The 24,275-nt window shown below is 37.0% G+C and overlaps 1 protein-coding gene across 5 annotated transcripts; it reads left to right on the forward strand.

Moving 5' to 3' along the window:
* Positions 1-223: 223 nt before the first annotated feature.
* LOC120430776 (transcriptional repressor p66-alpha) lies at positions 224-23,402 on the forward strand. 5 transcript variants are annotated; one of them, XM_039595886.2, is made up of 10 exons: positions 225-880; positions 15,158-15,865; positions 15,930-16,131; positions 16,291-16,452; positions 16,509-16,610; positions 16,672-16,906; positions 17,006-17,349; positions 17,410-17,833; positions 17,897-18,004; positions 21,739-23,402. In XM_039595886.2, the coding sequence occupies exons 2-10, from the start codon at positions 15,174-15,176 to the stop codon at positions 21,963-21,965; spliced, it is 2,496 nt and encodes an 831-aa protein (XP_039451820.1). In that variant the 5' UTR covers positions 225-880; positions 15,158-15,173; the 3' UTR covers positions 21,966-23,402. The 5 variants fall into 5 exon arrangements, with proteins under 5 accessions (XP_039451819.1, XP_039451820.1, XP_039451821.1 ...); XM_039595887.2 differs by having other exon boundaries at positions 16,672-16,870; XM_039595888.2 differs by having other exon boundaries at positions 16,354-16,452.
* The last annotated feature ends 873 nt before the right edge of the window (positions 23,403-24,275 follow it).

Consider the following 24,275-nt stretch of genomic DNA (forward strand, 5'->3'; position numbering starts at 1 on the left):
GTTTCAAACGCAACAACCGGTTCCGTGTTCGAACCGGTTGTTGCGTTTGAAACGGAATTTGTATACGATTCTAATTAGATTCCGTTTCAGGATTCGGATTGATTTGACTGGGTCACTTCACACATTTCTACTCTAATTTTGGGTAGCCCTTACCCAAAACAACACCGCCCGGTCAAGTGTCAACAAACGCTTATCGATCATCGCGCGCGGTGTCATCATCACTCCGGAATTTGGTGTGCGTGGTGGTGGCGATGATGTTTTGACTGCCGCGTTTAATTTGTTGCATTTTTCCGGTGCAAAAGTTGAGATAAAGTGCGTAAAAATACTGAAATGCTGCGCGCGATCACCTTGCGCAGCGATTGAACCAGGCAACGTGCCAAAGTCCAACGGAATTGGTCCGCATAAGTTGAGTTGAAAATTTCGGTATTTTTTTGGCTGCCCCGCGAAAATCAATCATCGATTCCACCCCTGAAAGAGAACCGTCATCATCGTCGTCGTCGCGCGTCGCCATCTACTTTTCACGAAATGTCTGTGCAAACGTCGTCGCCGTCGCGAAAGAAAGGAAAACAGTGAACCCGAAAAGTGAGCGACGGGTTTTCGCGGATTTTCACGGTGGTCATTCGGTCGCCGGAAGTGGAAACCGGTGGCAAAGTGTGCGTCCCGCTGCAGGGCACCGTTTGCGACTGTTTGTCGGGCCGGATCGTGGGAGGAAAGGGGTGAAAAACGGATTTTAAAAAAGTGACAAAAGTTAGTTTTTGGTGATTGAGGAAAACCAAAAAGATACACACGCAAATTCTGTCATTATCCAAGAGGAATTGCCAGAACCAGCAGCAGGAGGAGGAGGAGAAGCAGATTTGGAAGCAGGAGGAACAAGTTGAAGGTAAAAGCGAGGAAGGGAACTTCTAAAAATGGGAACGATGGACACTTTTTTTTCTTTTCCCGAAATTTGCCTGCCATAGTTTCGCTGGTGGGGAAAGGGAACGAAACCGGGGAAGTGTGGGCAATTGCGGGGGTGAAAAGTGTGTGTGTGTGAACCACCTCATTCTCCAACCCTCCACGCACCATGTCCCGCGCACCACCCCACACTCCGGATTGACCTCACACGGAAGCTCGCGGAGTTGGGTTTGGTGTGACTTAACAGAAAGGCAGCATAAATAACGACGAGCCTTGTGACGAGAGGTGGAGAAGGGGGGTTTAAATGGGAAGGTGGAAGGGCAGGGGAGAGGAACATGTAGGAAGAAGAGGCAGGTGGGCAAGAGAGCATAAAACGCATTATTTGCCACCCAACGGCGCGGGGAGTGTTTGTGTGTGTGTGGCGATGACGACGACCACGACGACGAGTTCGATGCAATTTTCGAATTCGGTGATTAACAATGGCGCATAGAGAGAATGTGGGCCTGGGGAATTTAATTTTGGATGAATATTCAAGGGATGCAAGTGATAGGAAGAAATGAATCGTTGATTTTAATATAAAACACTTTAAAATCAACCAGTAAGTGTTTTTTGTGCATTCTACTAGTATTTAAGGAGATTTCAAATTTTCACTCATATGAAGAATAAAATATCTAAAAAAACTGCTTATCAAAGGTACATTTTATCCAACGAAACAGTGCATAAAAATTTCCTGTCCCATAATTGTTGGATGTTATTGTGCCACTCACAATTCGAGCCAAACATTTCATTAGGGCACAAAACCAAAACGTAAACATTCGGGATTATTCCACTATTCCATTCATTAGTACATTCCCTACATGCCCTCCAAGAATCAGATTGATAGCAAACAATTTACCATTGAAAAAATCAAAAACACAAAAGGGCACATAAGCAATTCTCTAGGATTTCGGTCATTCGATTTTTTTTTTGTATTTTTTAATCCGGCTGAAACATTTTTGGTGCCTTCGGTATGCCCAAAGAAGCCATTTTGCATCATTAGTTTGTCCATATAATTTTCCATACAAATTTGGCAGCTGTCCATACAAAAATGATATGTGAAAATTCAAAAATCTGTATCTAAAGAATTTTGATCGATTTGGTGTCTTCGGCAAAGTTGTAGGTATGGATATGGACTACACGGAAAAAAAGATACACGGTAAAAAAAATTTGGTGATTTTTAATTTAACTTTTTGTCACTAAAACTTGATTTGCAAATAAACACTATTTTTATTTTTTGATATTTTTTAGAGGACATCAAATGCCAACTTTTCAGAAATTTCCAGAATGGGAAAAATATCTTTGACCGAGTTATGACTTTTTGAATCAATACAGATTTTTTCAAAAAATCGAAATATTGGTCGCAAAAAATTTTCAACTGCATTTTTCGATGTAAAATCGAATTATAAAAAAGTGTTTTTTTGCAAATCAAGTTTTAGTGACAAAAAGTTAAATTAAAAATCACCAAATTTTTTTTACCGTGTATCATTTTTTTTCAGTGTTGTCCATATCCATACCTACAACCAGAGGCGACTCGTGCCTGAATGAAGTACCTGTTCAATGTTAAAAAATATTTTTAAAGCTTTTTTCTTTCCAATGGCTTTTATTTTTACGTTTTATTATTTTTATACTATTATAATTTTCTGTTTATGCAAATAATTAATTAAAATTATGATTAAGACTTTTTTTATCTCGTTAAAATGTATTTTTAAAACTAAATCATTAGCGTGGGAATGTGGAAAAATAGAGCAATCGCTCTGCCATCCTTATCGAAACTCAAGGGAAGTTATTTAATATTATACTGAATTTTAAAACTATTCATCAGGATGTTAGAAAAAATACCACATCCTTAACAAAAGAAAACTGTTTGTTGGGCTTTTTTAAGCTCAACTAATATTGAGCTTACTCGGTTTAAAAATTAAATTGACATTTTGCTCTATACTTTTTAGAACCAGGTCGTATCGCTTTTAAACCTTTGTCTAATTTTTAGAGAATTGAATTGAAGGGCTTTTGATGTTAAAAACAAAACTATATTGACATGAATCCGATATTTGATTTTAGCATCAGTGAATAAAAGTTTTCAGAACAAATTCATGCTACAATATATGATAATAATATATTCAACTAGAGTGAACCGGGACTACAATCTGAACACGGTCGTTTTTGGAGCATTTAATGGCATCAAACCGAAAAATAAAATAACGATCATCGTTGAATCTACTGTCATAATTCTTCGCATGTGTCCCGATTCTGGAAAAAGCACAGTACTTTTTTGTTTAATTCAATCTATCAATCACACTATCTTAACTTAACATTACATCACTTTCCAGTAGAGCAAAAATCCACTAGTAACCAAGAAGATCGAAGAGGTTCAACGCGCGCAGTTGAACATTCCAGTTTTAAAGCAAGCCATCACCAGTCTGCGCAAAACAGCCTGATGCCTAAATGTGCGCCAAATATAGAGCAATATCTGTGGTGCTCTCGCGCTCTCTCATTTATTCATGCTCTCAACGTGCTGTCAACCGCTGGCTTGTTTACCTTTTGCATGCAGCTCCATGGAGAGCTGAGCGAGCTAAGGGCATCTCCAGCGCTGGGGTGCAAATCAAATTTGCACCCGGCTCATGAATACCGAGATCAAATTTGCCACCTTGAAAAAATTCCGTCATCCCCACCGCTAGGGAAGCACATTTGCCACCGAAACAAGCCCACCGCGGGGAGCAAAAATGGGTTTTTATCATTTTTTGCTCTCGTTTACCTTCAAAATCAATAATTATGTGTTGATTCATGCCTAGAAATGCTAAAAGTTCATTAAACTTTTTAATCCTATTGAAAATTTCAAAGAATTTCATTTTTCGAAAATGTCGAAAGTTAAACCATTTGCTACCCGATTTGATTCCCACCTAATTTGCTCTCGAGTTTGCCCCCGAGTCTCCCACCGCGCGTAGCAAAGCAGGTATCAAATTTGATCTCAAGTTCATCTGTAGAAGAAAAATATGTGTCGGTACCTGTCGGGTACTCATTTTCTGATACCCGACAAGTACCGGCAAGCCGGGGGCAAAGTTTTGAATGCGTGTTTCGGAGATTTTCTATGTCTGCTCTTGTGGGTGATTCAAAAATTCAAAAAATTCAAAAATTCAAAAATTCAAAAATTCAAAAATTCAAAAATTCAAAAATTCAAAAATTTTAAAATTTTAAAATAAAAAATTCCAAATTTTTTTTTACTTTTCCAAAGTTTTAGTTTTAAAAATAATATTTTTTTCAATTATTTTAGGCTGTTGCACATATTTTTCAAAGTTTATGTCGCCCCCGGTTCGAAAAACCAGGCGGCAAAAAAATATGTTTTTCAAAAAACTTCCAAATTTTAAAGGAAATATAAGTCCATCCAACTGAAAACAATTAGAAATGCATTTTCCTGCGTTTAAAATCATATTTAGCATGTCTGGGTTCGGTCAAAAATATTTTCAATTTTTGTGGAATTCCAATGTACAGCACCGCAAAAAGTTTTTTTTCGGCGAAAAAAAAATCTCTTCAATAATTGGATATTTTGAAAAATAATGATTGCAAAACAACTGGGCAGGTGTGAAATGCATTTTAAAACACTTTTTTCATTCAATTGTTGAGAACATAGCTTGTTATTTCAATTTTTATTTTGTTTTGCCCCAAAATTTTTTTTTTTAATTTTTTATTTTTTTTAAATTTTTTAAATTTTTTAAACTTTTTAAATTTTTCAATTTTTTTTAATTTTTTAAATTTTTTCTTTAAATTTTTTAAATTTTTTAAATTTTTTAAATTTTTTAAATTTTTAAAATTTTTTAAATTTTTTAAATTTTTTAAATTTTTTTATTTTTTTAAGTTTTTTAAATTTTTAAAAAAATTTAAATTTAAAAAAAAATCCGTGCTTGATTCGATTTTCCGTGCATAATTCCATTTGATGCGGTAGCAAACAGGCAGAATACCGGGTAGCAAGGTGAAATCCCGAAGAACTGAGAGCAAATTTGCTACCGCGACAGGTACCGCGATGGGGTTGACGTCGGGTGCAAATTAGCTTTGCTTCGATGTTTGCACCCAGCGCTGGAGATGCACTAAGTCGGCTGAGGCCTGGGGGTGGCATTTCGCTCTCTCCCAAAAATGCTGTAAGTTCACTCTCTCATATTGAACCTGATTTACCAACACATCGATACTGCCGCTGCGTATGAATAGGAAGCTCTTTACATGTGTTGATTTTTTTCTATATGGAGATTTTTTCCCCGACGTTCAAAGGGTCGGTGTTGAACGCGACGAGCATTTGCGCGTGGCCCGCTAGGCTGGCTCGCTTTAGTATTGGTGGGTTGTAAAGAGAGGTAAAGAGTAAAGGGTGGCGGGCCAAAGCTTTTTCGGTGCATACAGCGCTGCTGAACATAGGGCGTTGATTTTGTTAACGTATATTCAAACAAAAATTGTAATGAACAATTATTGTATGTTGCTTGTTTTAAAAGCACCTTGGTACCTAAATAAAAAAATATATCCGCTTGAAATCGGCTACCTGTTCAATGAACAGGTTGAACAGGTGGACGAGTCGCCTCTGCCTACAACTTTGCCAAAGACACCAAATCGATCAAAAAATTCCTTCAAAAGATACAGATTTTTGAATTTTCACATATCATTTTTGTATGGACAGCTGCCAAATTAAAATTAAAGAAAAAAGACCGATTCCGTAGAGAACTGCTCACATAACAATTTTCACTCCAAACCAAAAAAAAAGTTAATATGTGCCCTTTTGTTTTTCGTTAGTTTTTAGTAGTTGTGGAACTTTTTGTGTTATAAAATGAACTTTTCATACATTCTTAACACTAATTCACTTCAAAACAAAGTTTGGTTTACTTTTCACCAAGCATTTCTGCAGAAAAAAACTTCGTTTAAATACAATATTTAATACGGTCCCGCGGCTACTGTTCAGTACTCTTTTGAAGAATTTTTATGTTTTACATACCTTATCTACACCATTCAATCACAAAACTTCACCAATGATCAAAATTTCCACTGAATCTCTCATTATTTCTAACTATACAAAAGGGCCCATAAACATCATTCAAAACATCAATCCGGCGACAGCGCTTTAGTGCCCTTTTAATTCTCTTCGAAATTGCATTTAGAAAGGGCCCATTATGAACAGCAGTTGGAAGGCTAAAAGGGCCTAATAACGAGATTTTTTAAAATTATGATTTTTATTGCGAAAATCAACAAAAATTAAGAAGCATTAAAGCAGAGTTCAGGATAATGATGTAATTTATCGAATCGTCAGTTAAAATGTCATCAGTCAAGCTTCTTTTTTAAATAGGAGTTGAAACAAGTTGTCCACTTTTTGCAAAAGATTTTCTCGAATGGCGGTTTTTGGTTTTGTGCCCTAATGAAATGTTTGGCTCGAATTGTGGAACATCTGAATTTCACTGATATTTTCACACAAGAAAAGTTGCCAGACCATCTCTGGAGTTTTTTTTTTAAAGGTCCAATAAACCAATTTTTTTTGGGTGTTAAAAACACCCAAAAAGCAAGAACGGAAATTTTTTCTGGTACTTTTGTACCCGATTTCAATGAAACTTTGTAGACATGTTATCCTAGGCCTATATAAGCCATTTTTGTGTATATGGAGCCATTAGTACTCGAAAATAACATTTGAGAAGGGCGTAAGGTATTTACATATTTTTGTATTTTTAATTTGAAAATTACTGTATCTCGAAGCCGTTGCATCGTATCAAAAAGTGGTCAAAGACAAACTTGTAGGAAATAGGACGGGCTTTCTGAAAAAAATACACGCCACATCTATGAGATTTTTTGATTTTTAAGTCTAAAACTTAAATTTGACGGTTATGTCACGATTTTTTTTCGCTCAAAATTTTTGAGGACATAACCTAAAATATAACCAAAAGACTGACGAAAAATGCAGGATGGTATGTCTCTCCTAAAAAAATACAAAAAGCATTTACTACAACTGTTTTTTTGAAAAGTGGTCTAAACGTCAAAATTTTTGAAACCCGGTAGTGGGAATCGATTCTCCAGACAATTTTACATAAAAGTCTCCATATTGACCATTGTCCTATGTCCAATCCTTAGGAAGATACAGCGGTTTTAAAAATGAAAATGTTGAAAAAACGGGATTTTTTGTGGTTTTTGACAATATTTTATGACAGACTTGGTTTTTCAGTCTCGTAAATATTTTTACCAAAAAGCACGTCTAATTTCCCATAAGTTTACCTTTGACAGCATTTCAATTGGATGTAAGGGCTTACAGCTATAAGCTTAATTACATTGCTTATAACCAGACATGCATCCGCTCTAACTCCTCTTTTAGAAGAACTTGTTTGGCATTTCCCGTAGAAGATACCCAGCATGTTGTGCCAGTGATTAGAATACGCTAATTACGCTTGTCTTTTAGGCTCCCGAAGACCCTGAGAGATTATTTTGAAACCCAACCGAGATATAGGTTAAGAACTCTTAATTGCACTCAAAGAGCTATTAAGAAGTTCTTCTTGAGAGCTTAAGAGAACATTTACATGAAAATATAGCTAAAATCGGGTTTTCCAATGAACCAATATTTTCTACACATTATTCAAGCCAAAACCAAGAGATTTTTACCTAGCAACAAGCATAACATTGCTTTAAACGAAAATGCCATCTAGAACAAGCTGAGTGCCGTTAAAAAGAGCTCATAGTGCCGATGCATGTCTGCTTATAACTGAAAATAGATTTTTTTTTTCAGTGTGGTAGAAACCAGGATAGTAAATTTGATTACGTAAATATAAAAACGACATAAATCAAAAAGCTGTCGAAGGCAAACTTATGGAAAATTGGACGAGCTTTCCGGTAAAAATATTTTCGAGACTGAAAAACCAAGTCTGTCATATAGAAATTGCCAAAAACCACAAAAAAACCCGTTTTTTCAACATTTTTATTTTTAAAACCGCTGTATCTTCCCAAGGATTGGACATAGGACAATGGTCAATATGGAGACTTTTATGTAAAATTGTCTGGAGAATCGATTCCCACTACCGGGTTTCAAAAATTTTGACGTTTAGACCACTTTAAAAAAACAGTTTTAGTAAATGATTTTTGTATTTTTTTAGGAGAGACATACCATCCTGCATTTTTTGTCAGTCTTTTGGTTATATTTTAGGTTATGTCCTCAAACATTTTGAGCGAAAAAAAATCGTGACATAACCGTCAAATTTAAGTTTTAGACTTAAAAATCAAAAAATCTCATAGATGTGGCGTGTATTTTTGTTTCAGTGTACTTTTTTCACAAAGCCCGTCCAATTTCCTACAAGTTTGTCTTTGACCACTTTCTCAAATGTTATTTTCGAGTACTAATGGCTCCATATACACAAAAATGGCTTATATAGGCCTGGGATAACATGTCTACAAAGTTTCCTTGAAATCGGAGAGGGTCGGGTACAAAAGTATCAGAAAAATTCCTGATTTGAGCTGGAATTGCTCTATAATAATTACATTTCTTCTACATGCTAAGTGGTATGGCTTAATGCTCTTCAGGGTTGTTACGGACGGCGTGGATCGCGCGGATGGCGCGTATTGCGCGGATCTGGCGCGGATTTGCTGGCATATTTTGCTCAGGCGCGGATTTCACGCGGATAGCAATTTTGATAAACAAAATAATTGAGAACTATAGAATTTCTTTCAAATTACAAAGGAAAATATTATTAGGAATTGAATAAATTCAATCTTTTTCGTTGAGTGCGAATACAACAATTTCTAAGAAGTTTTTAATGAAGAAAATTTTCTTCTAGAAATTATTGATTTTTTTTTTCATACGAAACTTTGAAATAATCTTCAAGGAGCGATTTTTTTAATGTATTGAGATTTGTTATATTAATTCAACATAACATTGCAACTCATTATTTTTAAAACATCTACTTAACAATTCAATTAAATACCAATTTTATTAAAATCAAATTAACAAAATTGAAAAAATACAGAATTTTAAAAAAATGAAGCTATGAAACTTTTAAGATTTTTTATGTTTTTTCAATATAAAAATTTAAATTTTTAAATTTTTGGTTTATTGAAAAAAATAAAAATTCTGTTGCCACTCTGATTCAGGTAGAATTGATTCTACTCCCAATTATCACAACATGACGAAATCCACTTAGAAATCTGCTAAAATCTCCGTCTAAAAGCGAAATGTAATGTAAAAATCTGGAGATTTTTTTTAAAGGTCCAATAAACCAAATTTTCAGTTTTTGCTTTTTGGGTGTTTTTTGATACCCCTGACTCAAGGCGGTTTCAAAAACACCCAAAAAGCAAAAACTAGAAATTTGGTTTATTGGACCTTTTCAAAAAAAGTTCCAGAAATTAAAAAATAAGAAATCTGGACTTCAACAATTTGAAATAAAAAAAGAAACATAAATCATAGTTTGAAATTGTCAAAACTTACAGACTCAAAAAACGTGAAAAAGTACGAATTATTAAATTGAAAAATTACGAAAGTATTGCAATTGATTTTTTTGTTAATTTTTATTTTTTTAAGAAAGTGCTTATAGTTATCAAATTATTAAATTATTAAATTAATTAATTATTAAATTATTAAATTTTTAAATTATTAAATATTTAAATTATTAAATTATTATTTTTTTGCTGTTTTTTTAGTTCGGATCATTTTCGGAGTCATATTTTTGTTTAGAGAAATTTAGAGAAGAAAATAATAGAAATTTCGTGTTTCGATTTTCCAGAGTAAAGTTTTGGCGAGAAAGTAGTAAATCCCTAGATTTTATAAATTGGTGATTTATTTTATGGTTTTATTTTATTTTTAATTTTCGAATTTAATTTTTTTTCCTGAATTTGTTTTTAAAGCAACGATATTTAAAGTGTTGCAAAAAATGCTAATATTGTTTCAGAAATGGCAAAAAAGGTTCCATTTGGTACAGGTGGGATATGAATCCACAACTGATCAACGGTACTGATCCAAATGCCTTCTGTATTATTCTTTTTTCGTTTAAAATTTCATTCATTATGTTACTCTCTTCTTTGTTTGTCGCGATTTTTTTATATGGCGCGGATTTCGCGCGGATTGGGTTTTGGGGTCGGCGCGGATCTGGCGCGGATTTTTTCTCGACTTTTCCGTAACAACCCTGCACCTTGCTCCGTAAAAAGAAAACGAAAAGATAGGTCGCAAAATGATCCGGACATCGTTTCCATCGAAATATCTGAGATCCGTCTCCAAAAGAGTGTATAAACAACATGCTCATAACTTTTGATAGGGTTGTCAGATCTTCGATGTGTTAGGCTCATTGGAAAGGAAAGAACTCTTGTTAAAATCGTTTGTTTTTACCTGGGTGCTGAATACTGGTTCGCAAAACGGCCTCAATTTGGAACTGTCAAAGTGGAACCAATTTACTGTTCGCCAAAAGTAGGGAGTATTGTTATCGATCATTAAAACTTGTTTTTTTTTTTAGCAAGAAAGAAAATATGTGGCTTTTGCAGGGCTGTGGAGTCGGAGTCGGAGTCGGGGCCGGAGTCGGTGGAGTCGGGTCTTTTTGGGGACCTGGAGTCGGAGTCGGAGTCGTCAAAACTCGAACAGCTGGAGTCGGAGTCGGAGCCGGAGTCGGCTAAATTTTATGAGCTGGAGTCGGAGTCGGAGCCGAAGATTTCTGATAACCCGGAGTCGGAGTCGGAGCCGGAGTTATCTTAAATTCAACAAAAAATATGTTTTTTTATTGTTCAGTATTTCCTATATAACAGATTAATTTATAAAACAACTTATATTTTGAATTGATTTATCAGATGCCATTATGTATTTGAAGCTTTTTATTGTGATTGAAAAGCTCTAATTATGTTATTAAACTATAATCCCTAAATGATAATCTTTTACCCAAGTATGTAATATTATAATAAAAAAAAAAATATTGGTTATGTATTCAGACTATATTCATGTTCCCTTTCAATTCAAATTTGACCAAATTTCATCCAGTTATTTCTGAAAAAAGTACACACAAAGTCATCTTTTACTGTTTTTGCAGATCGAAAAAGAGACAGTTTAACTTTTGTAACAAATAATCAACGATAATAACAATCTCTTACTTGGAACTCAACATGCGCATTTTGTTTATAACTGAGTACAAGAAAATCAAAGTGTTGCATTTAAAATAATTTAAACTAACAAAAAATGTGAAAAGAAGTTGCAACAAATTTGAAATAATCATTGATTGTTGATGTTGATTTTAGGTAAACTATTTTGATATCGTTGCAAATTATCGTTGAACAAATCTCAAGAATTCAGCACAAAATTGAATTTTATAAAAAAAAATAATAGAACAAAATATAAGATTTTAATTTATTTTTCAAATATTATAAATAAAAAACTAAGGAATCAAAATATTATCAACTGGTACGAATTTTCTCATACTGTATGTCTTACGCCAATATGACGAAAATTGATAATCATTGCAAATCAATATACCTTAAAAAAATGAAATATTTGTGACCTAGAAAATATTTTACTTGTGGATATTTGTTTTTTTTTTTTATTATATTTTAAGTTTTTTTTTCACATATTTTGATGGAGGCGCAAGATCATCCATAAAGCTTTGTTTTAGGTGGAGATTCACGAAGTATCGTGCACCTTCTTTTTAAAGTATACAAAATTTTAAAATTAAAATAAATTAAAAATTTCCAGGTTAAAATAATTTCCATGCCACAGATATTTGAAAAGGACATCTTAAGCGTCCTTTCCACGAAGAAATTGTTTAGATACATTGATTTGCAATAATAATCTCCTTCAGCCATGGCGTGATGTCCATGTACGTCTTTAAAAAAAAACAAAAAAAAAATTTCGTTTAAAATTGTCATTTAAAAAACAAGGTGCCTGTCACTGTGCTTCTTACAAATGTCAGCTTGAAAGTGAGCAAATTGGATTTCAATGTTCAATAAATCATTAAGGCCAGATTTTTTTTTAGTTATTCATTCAAAAATAACAATTTAATATTGCAGGCCAAGGATTGATACCTAAGAGCATGCAATGGCACTGACCTTGTTGCGTGCTCTTCGGTTGACGTCCACGTAAGGAACATCCTGGAAGGAGCGTAACTAACTACATCCGTAGTTCTGTTAGATCATCCGAATTATCTTGATCAGAACAGTATAGCTCTGGTTCCTTGCGAGTGTCCTATTTTCTTACCTCCACGTTGGCTTGGTTTTCATGATGACCTAGCTGGTGGCCTGTGGAAACGGATCGTAAACCTTTGACCACCGCGGGTCAGAGTCGAGACGGCTAAAAGAAAGGGGCGCAACAATGTGGGAAAGGGAAGTAATTTGTGATTGTAGACGGTATTGTTTTGATTCGCAGTATGTTGAGTCAACTGCTGTGGATGTACCTGAAACATCGCACAACGGGGTTTCTCTTCTCTTCATTCTCAGCTACCACCTATCTCCTATTTTTATTTTGCTCTTCTGATTCCCAATTCTTCACTGATTCTTTTATTTAATATCCAACATTTGATTTTAATTTTACTAACTTTTGATTCTCTTATCTCTCAAAGATTTTCCACTTTTTTCTATCAATTGATACTGCTGAAACAAACTTTGTTTTGTTTTTTTTTTTCCTTAAAATATACTTTTCCTTAATGTACTAGTAATATCAAGTCTATTTATCATTTGCCTAATTTTATTGCGAGTTTATTTATTTGAATAATTCTTTATCTGTCCTATAAATTATCATTACTATAATCTAAGCTTGTTTTGTATCTCTATTTATTAACTATTGTCTAATTTTACATCTAATACATCTAGCTTCTCATTTTATTCTTTAAAATACGCTCATCATTCTCTTACTATTGATTCTTGATTTTTATAAAATAAATTCTCTTTTACTGTCTATTGTTTTCAATCCCTTTTCTTTAAAACAAGTGAGGTTCGAACCCTTACTCAATTTTTGGAATGATCAAAGAATTAACACAAATATTACTATTGTACTTTTCCTATATTTTTTTATTAAAATGCTTAGAACCAAAAATTGTAACAAAACACCGCGACAAAAGAAATAGCAACATATAAACACGACTCAACAATAGGGAAGATTTCAGGAGAAAACAATACACAGTAAATAACAAAGTTTTTGAATTCAAACTAAAAATAAACCAGTATTTGCTTTAATGAAAGTTGATAGGCACACTTTAAATGGTTAGGCGCTTATACTTACATCAAACCCTACGTAATGTACCACCCCCGGCCGAGTTAAAATGCGTAACCGGAAAAGAAGGTGTGCATGCCTGGCACGAACACTCAAAGCGTGTTCTAGCGTGCTGCTCGTACTGACTCAGAGCAAGGGTGAGATGTAGGTGTAAGGGCAGTGCGTGTTCATCGGGAACCTAGTGCATAAGATCGGTCAAGGCCCGTTCTTACACTGAAAATTGCGAATTGCGAATTGCGAATTGCGAAAAATAACAATTTAATATTGCAATTTATTAGCTTTGAAAAAAATATTTTCAAATTTGAGGTTAAGCAAGTAAATCCAAATTTACTTACAAAACAGTTCTTCTCTAAATGCCTCAAAACTGAAGATATTTTATGATTTCTGTTTCCATAACGCATAAAACTTGTAACCTAGAAACTTTTCCGTTTATTTACTTTACTTTACTTTTACTTATCTTTTTTTTCTTGAGATAAACATGACGCTTAGAGAGTATTTAAATAATCCTATTTATCAATGTTTTAAAAATAATAAACTAATAATAGTTAACTAACTTTTGAAACATTTAAAAACATGTGGAGTCGGAGACGGAGTCGGAGTCGCAGCCAACCATTTGTTGAAAGCTGGAGTCGGAGTCGGAGTCGGCTAGAGTTGGTAGGCCGGAGTCGGAGTCGGAGCCAACCATTTGTTCAAAGCCGGAGCCGGTGTCGGAGTCGGAGTCAGCTAATCTGAGAAAGCCGGAGTCGGAGTCGTTTGAAATATGACCCGACTCCGCAGCCCTGCTTTTGAGGACCTGAAGTTGAAGTCGAGAAATCTTAAGAAAGTTGAAGGCGAGATTGTCCTTTTTTAAATTATGAATGGAAGTTGTTTATGGAGTCGATGCGGTTGTATCCATCCAGAAGCTGTCTCCATCGTTTGGTTCCGTTTGATTTGCTGGTTTAGTGAAAATCTGAATCTGAATTAGCGATGTCTGTTTGCTGGATCAGGAAGAGCTGCAGGATTCCAAAATCAGCCAAGGAATTTATCTGCTACATCGCAGAATGACACTCTCGCCGCAGTTCTGCGTCACACGTAAAAAATGAAAAACCTCTTCTAACCGATTGAAACTTGCAAACACACACAATTTTCCAGAAAAAAATGTCAAAAACTAGACAAAATAAATCACTACTACTGATTATAAAACAGCCAATTTATCAGTAAGAAAAAAGTCATGCTTGTGCTTGAACAGCCTCCTTCGTTTGTAGATGTAAACAAAGTGGGATCATTCGAAAATCACGTTACGAATTTCCTCTATTCATCACCCAGGTTTTTACCTTAACTTTTCAAATACTTTACAAAACTTCTTGGGGTTTTGGGGTCTTGTGGGACCCAAAGACTGATCGAATGAGGCCAGAAGGTCTAAATCGGTGCACGGACATGCACAGGCATTTTCTTAGAATTTGATTCATAGTCGATAGGTATACGTGAAGGTGGGTCAAGAGGTCGAATTAAGAAGTTCATTTTTCGAGTGATTTTATAGCCTTCCCTCAGTAAGGTGAGGAAGGCAAAAAGTTGATTGCTGTGAAGAAGAAAACAACCTGAATGAAAAAAGTAAAAATTTACAATTATTACCAAATTAAACGCCCTTTGTGGTCCGTAAAATTTTGGCCGGGTCATTTTAATTGATTCGCCGCTCTCCCCCGCCCCTCTCCAACTCGTACGTTGAATCGCGAGACAAGCGCAGAGAAGCGTGCTGCTGCAACCTGCACACTTGTACGTACAAGTAATAAGTCTCGACCTGGAGAGCGAACCACCATCGCATCCCCACCACCACGCATCAATAAATAATTCGTTAATCTGCGCCTGCTTGGTTTCGCGTGCTGTGCTCTCTGCCGAGGTGGGATGGGGTGCGTTTTGCATAAATTTGTATCGATAATTATGCTCTCTCTCTTTCTCTCGCTGCTTGGTCTAGCTAGATTCTAGAACGTGTTGTTTGACTTGCTCCAGGGTTAAGTCGTGGGAATTAGTGTTTAATTGGTGTCTGACAAATTTTATGTTTTCTCGTAATTATAGACACCTTTCTGCAATTATGGAACGAATGGAGGTGGACGATTCGGTGGTCGACTTGAGTGTCGGATCCGGTCGCGATTCACTGTCCATTACACCTGCCACGGCTCGCGATCTTCGTGCGCTCACACAAAACTCGGGTTTGACGATAACGCCAGCACTGCCTCCGTCAACGGCAGCCGCTCCATCGCCGTCTTCCGCTCAGGCAGCCCAGTCAGCCACGTCCGGAAGTACTTCCCCCGTTCCGGGAAGACGCGTCCTGCGACCTCGTACGGAGCCAAAATCGTACGCCGAAACGCCGGACATTGTGCTGCTTCCGGCAAAGGTAAACGGAAGGTCGTACAACGGAGCCGCAGCTGCGGCCCTGTCCGAGTCCGAAGACGATGAGATGCCCGCGGCGCCGGTCTTCCCGATCAAGGAGCTGACCGCGGCCGAAATCTGGGAGCGCGAGCGCGGCCTGCGCAAACTTCGCGAGGAACTCCGCAGCGAAGAAACCAAACTGGTGCTACTGAAGAAGCTCAAGCAGTCCCAACAGGTCATGATGAAGGAGAACCTGATTGTGACGCCCAGCAACGCCAACGCCATGACCAACAACCCGCTGGCCGGCATTCCGGCCGCCCTGACGAAGGGCTCGCTCAGCGTAACGCCGACGAACGCGATGCCGCTGCCGGCGCACTCGAAATCTTCCAAGGCCGTCACGGCCACCCCGGTCAAGTATGAGCTACTGTGGCTTGTTTTGTAGAACCTAAGAAGCTGACTTTATTTCTCAAACTTACAGCCGAGGATCCCCGATCAACATCACGCCGGTAACGAAACCTCCCCAGCGGCAGCCGTCCCTTCCGGGGGGCGCAACGCTCACGCCAAGCACGCCCGGCCAACGTCTTCCGATGGGGCTGTCCCGTGCCGGCTCGAACCTAACCATCACGCCGTCGGTAACGATCACACCCACCAACGCCCCGTCCAGCAGCAAGCAGCGCAATGTGAGTCCCAGGAACTGTAAAGTTTCGCCAACAAACGACCTCTCTTTCTCTTTCTCTGGGGTTATCCTAGCTCTAGCTAACGCTCGTACTAACGCTTCTTTGGTGATTGTTCTCTCCTTCTCTCTCGCTTAATGACCTTTAACCCTGAAACACTAACAGCTGCCAGGTGGCTCGTCACTGATGATGGGAGTCAGCAATTTAATGGATGCTACTGCTTTGAAGGTGCAGTCCGGCCAGATTAGTAACTCCGTTTCGATCACCCCGGCGCCGTCGATTCCGGCCCAGATCAGCTGCACCACGGTGGAACCGATCTCGTTGAAGGTAGTATCTATCATTGCTTGCTCAGTGAGCTTGAACTTGACGGAATTTCTTTGCAGCGCGATCGTGACTCGATGCGGGAAGATCCCCAGTCGCAGGCTCAGCGCCAGGCGGCCGCCAAACTTGCCCTCCGGAAACAGCTGGAGAAGACGTTGCTTCAGGTAAGACGACCTTCAGCTCAATGCTCTCTCGCGGATCTAACCCTTACGACGTTCTCCGTAGATCCCACCGCCCAAGCCGCCACCGCCGGAGATGCACTTCATCCCGAACCCGAGCAACACCGAGTTCGTGTACCTGCTCGGGCTCGAGTACGTCGTCGACTATCTGACCAAGGACAAAAAGTCGAGCCCGCCGCAGCAGCCGTACCGCTGCGCCCAGTGCAAGATCGACTTCACCCCGGTCTGGAAATGGGAAAAACAGGGTAAACGAGGAAATCCCACTTTTCAGAATACCCCAGGTTTTGTGTTGTTTCAGTTTCATTTTCATTATCTTAACTGATTGTGAAAGCAAGTCAACCGCCCTCACTTTACTAATCCAACCTCCCCCCACCAAACAGTCGGCAAGGATCCCAAGGTCATCTGCGAGCAGTGCGTAACGAGCAACGTGAAGAAGGCGCTCAAGGCCGAGCACACGAACCGCTTGAAGACGGCTTTTGTGAAGGCCCTCCAGCAGGAGCAGGAAATCGAGGCTCGGCTGGCCACCCAGAGCAGCCCATCGCCGGTGGACATCCGTCCGACGCCCTCGTCCACGCCGACCATGCGCGAACGCGATCTACTCGAGCAACAACAGCAACATCAGGCGGCGTTGCAAGCCCAACAGGAACGTCAGGCTCAGCAGGAGCGCCAGCGGGAGCAGGAACGTCAGGCTCAACAGGAGCGACAGGCTCAGGCGCAGGCCAAGGTAAGAACCGCTTGTCAATATCTAATACCTAGACTAATACCTTCAATCCTTCCCACACAGCGTCAAAAGGAGCAAGAACTGCGCCACCAGCAGCTGCAGCAACTCCAGCAGCAGCAGCTCCAACAGCAGCTCCAGCAACAACAGCTGCAACAGCTCCAGCAGCAACACCAGGAGCAACAGCAGCAACGTCACCACGCCCAGCTACAGCACGCCCACCTGTCCTCCCAGCCGTCAAAGTCCAAGACGCCTACGCCGACGCCGCGTCCCACGCCAACCCCACCCAGCCAGCAGACCCCACCGCCGTCGTCCAGTTCGCGCTCGAGCCGCCACAGTGCCACGGCGAATGCCGCGGCCGAAGCGGCAGCCGCCCAGCTTACGGCGCTGGCCGGTCTCGGCGGGCTGGGTCAGCTGGGCGCGCTCGGTGGTCTCAATCCGACGGCGGCCGCTGCCGCGATGCAGGCCTTCCAGCAGCAGCTGTTCAGAGGTGGGTTTTCGATCGCGTAATTGTACAAATCAATTGGGTATAAACTCTTTTTTTTGCGCGCAGGTCTTCAGCAGAATCTTTCCTCCGGGAATCTCAACAATCTGCAAGCTCACATGATGCAGTTTTCGCCGCTGCTGTACTCGTATCAACTGGCCATGGCCCAAGCTGCCGGTAAGTTGCGTTTCGAAATGATTGGTTTGATTTCTTTTCAGCACAATCGGAAATGACTGAAAGACAAGATTCAAGATCCAGACATCCTAACCACTAGACAATATGGGAAAACGGTTACAGTCATCCTGTGGAAGATTATCTCAAAGATACATGTCAAAATGTCTGGAGGACACGATTCAAGATCCAGACATCCTAACCACTAGACAATATGGGAAAACGGTTACAGTCATCCTGTAGAATATTATCCAGGGTTGTTACGGACGGCGCGGATCGCGCGGATGGCGCGTTTCGCGCGGATAGCGCGGATCTGGCGCGGATTGGCTGGCTAATTTTGCTCAGGCGCGGATTTCGCGCGGATGGCAATTTTGAAAATGTTTGTTTGTATTTTCTTAGTACGAAACGTCGAAAAATGAAGATAAAGATTATGTAGAAATTATTTTTTTGTATGTTATGATGTAATGATGATGAGTAATGATTTTTAACCTTATTTATTTTTAATTTTATACTGGATTTATTAAATTTTTAATGTTGTAAATCAAATATTACAAACTTTTCCCTCAGATATAGACATTAGAATGTGTAACAAAAACTATTATTGGGGCTTGTTCTGGTGGGCGCCAAATATGAACTTGATTGGACGTAACAGAAGCTGGCCTCCACTTCCGAATATTGGAATGGAATTTAATCGGTAGAAATATTTTTTTTTTCTAAATTTTAACATTCTTGGCGAAAATAAAAAGATCAGAATATTCCAAATTCAAAGCTTCAGAAATTCAAAAATACGAAAAAAATGTTTTCATTGTTTTTACAATAGAGCAATTCTCTACCAAAACCGGAAATGGATTTTATTTGTATTTTTTGATTTGGCTCAAACTTTGTGGGGGCCTTCCCTATGACCAAATATGCTATTTTGTGTCATTGGTTCACCCATACAAGTCTCCATACAATTTTGGCAGCTGTCCATACAAAAATGGTATGTAAATATTCAAACAGCTGTAAGTTGAGTGATTTTTTTGATTAATTTGGTGTCTTCGGCAAAGTTGTAGGTATTGTTGAGGACTTTTGAGAAAAAAAATAGGTACACGGAAAAAAAAAATTGAGGATATGTGATTTTAGCGAAATATTTGCAGTTTTTCAATTTTTAAAAATAGTGACCATGAGTGACCATTTCTAAAAATATTTTTTTTGAAAAGTTCAGAAAATTTGCTATAAAATTGTCTAAGAGACATTGAAGATTGGACCTCGGGTTGCTGAGATAGAGCCGCTTTAAGAAAAAGAAACACGAAAATTGAAGTTTTCTAAGTCTCACCCAAACAGCCCACCATTTTCTAATGACGATATCTCAGCAACTAATGGTCCGATTTTCAATGTTAATACATGAAACATTCGTAAAATTTTCCGATCTTTTCGAAAAAAATATTTTGAAAATTTTTAAATCAAGACTAACATTTTAAAAGGGCCAAACATTGAATATTACGCCCATTTAAAATGCTAGTCTTGATTTAAAAATTATCATAATATTTTTTTCGAAAAGATCGGAAAATTTCACAAATGTTTCATGTATTAACATTGAAAATCGGACCATTAATTGCTCAGATATCGTCATTAGAATATGGTGGGCTAATTGGGTGAGACTTAGAAAACTTCAATTTTCGTGTTTCTTTTTCTTTAAGCCGCTGTATTTCAGCAACCAGAGGTCCAATCTTCAATGTCTCTTAGACAATTTTATAGCAAATTTTCTGAACTTTAAAAAAAATATTTTTAGAAATGGTCACTCTTGGTCACTATTTTTAAAAATTGAAAAACTGCAAATATTTCGCTAAAATCAAACTTTCGGTGGCTATATCTTGAAAACGGAGCCCTTTATCAAAAAATATATAAAGTACTTTTCGATTGCAAATTCAATTTTGCATTATAAAATAATGTCAAACTTGTTTTTGCATGAAACTTCGATTTTTTCCAAAAATCACTATTTTTTCAAAAATTCATAACTCAGCGGCAGATTTTTTGACCATGTTTCTCTATGGCTCAAAAGTTGCGGATTTTTGTCCCCTAAAACATATCAAAAAATCTCGAAAATCAAAAAATACGTATTTTGGGAAATTGAGTTTTAGTGAAAAAAAAGTTGATAAAAAAATCCTCAACTTTTTTTTCCGTGTACCTATTTTTTTCTCAAAAGTCCTCAACAATACCTACAACTTTGCCGAAGACACCAAATTGATCTGAAAATTCACTCAAAAGTTACAGGTGTTTGAATATTTGCATACCATTTTTTTATGGACAGCTGCCAAAATTGTATGTATGGGTGAACCAAGGACGCAAAATAGCTTATTTGGTTATAGGGAAGGCCCCCTCAAAGTTTGAGTCAAATCAAATGGTACAAAAAATAAAAATGGTCGAAATCGGCCGATTTTGTAGAGAGTTGCTCAATAACAAAAAAAAAAAAAATCAAAATAAATATTTTTTGTTCGAAATTTCTAAAATCTTAATTAAAAAAATCAGAAATTTCGAAATTCAAAATTTTAGCAATCTGAAATTCTAAATACCAAAAATTTGGGTAATCGAAAATTTGAAGATTTAAAAAAAATCAAAATTAAATAGTCAAAATTTAAAAACTAAAAAATATCAAATTCAAAACAATATAGAAAAAAAATCTCAAATCTTAAATGATTTTAGTATCCTTATGCTTATAAATTCTAAAGTTCTTAAATTCTTAAATTCTCAAATCCTAAATTCTTGAATTCTTAAATTGTTAAATTCTAAAATTCTGAAATTCTAAAATTCTGAGATTCTAAAATTCTAAAATTCTAAAATTCTAAAATTCTAAAATTCTAAAATTCTAAGACTCTAAAATTCTAAAATTCTAAAATTCTAAAATTCTAAAATTCTAAAATTCGTAAATTCTTAAATGTTTTTATTTTTAAATTCTTAGTTCTTAAATTCTTGAATTCCACAATTTTTGAAGTCCTATTTTATGTAAGAGATTTTGAAATTATGAGAAGACATTATTTTTTTTTTATCAGAAATTAAATTTCTTTCTTAGTGAAATTTTAGCGAGGATTTTAGATTACAAACTCTATAAAAATTCTTAGATTTTGAATATTGAAACTTTCGAAATTTAAAATTTTATCATATTATTATTTTAGATTTTGATTTAATTTTGAGGTTATATTTTTGAAGTTAATTTTTTTTAAATATTGTATTTTCTATTTTGAAGATTTTTTTTCATGACCCTTGCCTTGACCGTCTCTTAAGGATTTTTTTAAATGGATTTTTTGCTTTCATTCTTTTGGAGCCTTTAACCATAAAACGATTTTTTTATCAAATTCTTTCTGAATTAGTTTTTCTTCATTAAAAATAAAATTTCTTAAATGTTGGTCGCGATTTTTTTTTTGTATGGCGTGGATTTTGAGCGGTTTCGGATTTTAGGTCGGCGCGGATTTGGCGCGGATTTTTTTTCGCCTCTCCCGTAACAACCCTGATTATCTTAAAGATACATGTTAAAATGACTGGAGGGCACGATTCAAGATCCAGACATTCTAACCACTATATGGAAAAACGGTTACAGTCAAGCTGTGGAAGATTATCTTAAAGATAGATGCCAAAATGTCTGGAAGACAAGTTTCAAGATCCCGACATCCTAACCACTAGACAATATGGGAAAATGGTTAATCATAAAAAATATCAAAGATGAAAACCACAATTCTGAAAATATGATTTTCTCCCACCAACAGCCTCAATATCGGCAGCCGGAAAGGGTGGCGGGGGTAACAACAGCGGCGGAGGCGGTGGTGGCGGAGGAGGAGGAGGAGGTGGAAACAGCAACTCGAGTGCCGCTGCCGCCGCGGCCTCGCTGGCCGAGATGCAACGGGCGATGGAGCTGCAGCGCCAGTATCTGGAGATGATGCCCCAGAGCGGTCAGGGCCCGAGCAACAGCCGCCAGTCGAACTGGAAGTCTTAAGAAGAAGGGGGAGAATGTGAGAGGACTCTTTTTTTTGTTCTTTTAATCATCATTTGGTTCTGATGTTGTTTTGAACACACACAAATTTGTGAGGTGCGGAAGCGACCGTTATTTTGTAGAAGTTTTACTCGGTTTAGCGTATCGATTGACTATTTTATAAGTACGCCCAATGTTGTTTTGCTAGCAGGATCGAAAGTGACGGTAGACGTTTAAAGTTTTACTTTTTAAACAATGAGTGAGATACAATTAGTAGCGTTTTCAGCACACAATCGATTTTGTTTTTTCCTGTGTCAATCAGGTTTTGATTATATTATTTATACGAGTAAAGTTAATCGAGTGGGCGAGAATCTAAAAAAAACTTACACCCTCCGGATATTATAAGAAATTGTGAATTCAGAAAAAAATATTCGTTCAGACAAGACACTTCTTTGTTGGTGAAATTATGCTAAATTTGAAATATCTATAAATATCAATGATCTTGGAATTTTCAATCGCTTTTATAAAAAAAAACAAATAAAATGTTTGATACGAACTTCGAAATTCTTCGTAAGAAACTGCAATTTATCAAAAAAGAATGTTGAGAAAACGTAATTCAGCAGTTTTAAAAACTTCATGGTGACACGAAAACTTAAACAAATTTTAATTTTAATTATGTTCACCTGTTTAAACAATCATTGCTCAACTAAAATTTAAAACAGTGGTATTATTGCTCATTATAAAACATCCAATGCAATCTTATCTGCAACAAAAGCTCCCTTGCCTCACTAGACTACAAAACTGAAATAAAATCAAAAGACTCCCACAGTTGGCAGGTTGGCTTTTGTTACAGATGACAAGCAGCGACGATATTTCAGAAAAGTTCCTTGCGACAGAGGCACCGACGACGGATTAATGAGATCGGAAATAAATGACAAAAAAAAAGCAAGCAAAATACGTATTCAAATTTTAAGCAAATTGCTATCTACGCCAAAACAAAGGAGCCGCTCGGGCACAAAACGGTGTCACAGACAAATCTTAACCGTTTTGTGCTCTTGAGGCCCACGATAAAAAAAAAAGCAAATCTTTAAGGGAATTTAGTGATTTGTATCAGGTTTGGTTTGCATATTTTGCGTGTACAAGCAACAAGAAAAGAGAGACGTAACAACTATTTTGGAACTGTAAAATTTGTAATTGAGGTTGAACGTTTTTGGACAACAAGATAAAAAAATTAAACTTAAAAGATTATAGAAATTCAGAGTTTAGGCGGTAAATAAAAAATTCTAACGTAATGATAAGGCAGCGAAACAAACAAACAAAAAAACACTAAATTTAAGGCGAACGAAGAAACCAGCGATAGCGAAAATTTTAGAAGATCTAGGGAAACGAAAGTTGTGAAACACACTCTTGTAGGTATTTTCAGTTTTCATGTTGAGTGGTGCGAATCTCGGTTGCAAATGTTTAAAAAAAACAATTTCGGCAGCGAAAAAAAAAAGAATTTTAAGAAAAATAATTGTAAATTGGTTCCGGTTTTCATTTACTTTGTGCCCCGGCAAGTGTGGCTGACAAAAGAATTTCGGACAATGAAAGCAATTTTTAAGTGCTCGTATCATTTTTTTTCTAAAGTAACTTAAAACAAATAAAAGAATAACTGTTCTTATCTTATGGTAAGTGTATTGAAACTATTCGTAGAAGGTTATTGGCCTTTCTGAAAGATCAATATAAACCATTGCAATCCTAAATCGAAAAATTTGTCTTTTCATTTCTATATCTCAACTCCCTCAACTTATGTTTTGTTTTGGACCTACTACCTATTTTGGGTCTATCAAACTTAATTCAACGAAATTGTGCATTTCACCAAATCTGTCAGGAATCTGCCACTTGAGAATGATTCGTGCTGTCATTATCTTCATTTTGGTGGGCAAAAATAATTCACTTTTTGCTCTTAAATTAGAAATAATGCAATTAATATATCACTCTTCACTTTTTGCCTTCCTCACCTTACTGAGGAAAGGCTATAAAATCACTCGAAAAATGAACTTCTTAATTTGACCTCGTGACCCACCTTCACGTATAACTATCGACTCAGAATCAAATTCTGAGCAAATGTCTCTGTGTGTGGTGGGATGTTGATCTATTAATAATTATGCAGTTTAGTTAAGTACTTCAAAAGTTATGCTAAAAAACGATCTTGACAGTATTGTCGAAAAAGAAAAACAGAATTTTTCTACTTCACCAACGTTTCGGCCTTTATTTTGTGGCCTAAAGTATTGTAAAACAACAGTTGAATGTTGTTGTCACTTTGTACTGTACAACGTATAATTGCTAACTGTG

Source organism: Culex pipiens, chromosome 3, assembly GCF_016801865.2.
Source record: "Culex pipiens pallens isolate TS chromosome 3, TS_CPP_V2, whole genome shotgun sequence".
Classification (NCBI taxonomy): Eukaryota; Metazoa; Arthropoda; class Insecta; order Diptera; family Culicidae; genus Culex; species Culex pipiens.

Coding starts and splice junctions, on each gene's coding strand:
- LOC120430776 (XM_039595885.2), top strand. CDS start 15,174: ATGGAACGAATGGAGGTGGACGATTCGGTGGTCGACTTGAGTGTCGGA. Junction 15,866..15,929: donor GTCACGGCCACCCCGGTCAA/GTATGAGCTACT, acceptor TCAAACTTACAG/CCGAGGATCCCCGATCAACA. Junction 16,907..17,005: donor CACTTTTCAGAATACCCCAG/GTTTTGTGTTGT, acceptor CCCACCAAACAG/TCGGCAAGGATCCCAAGGTC.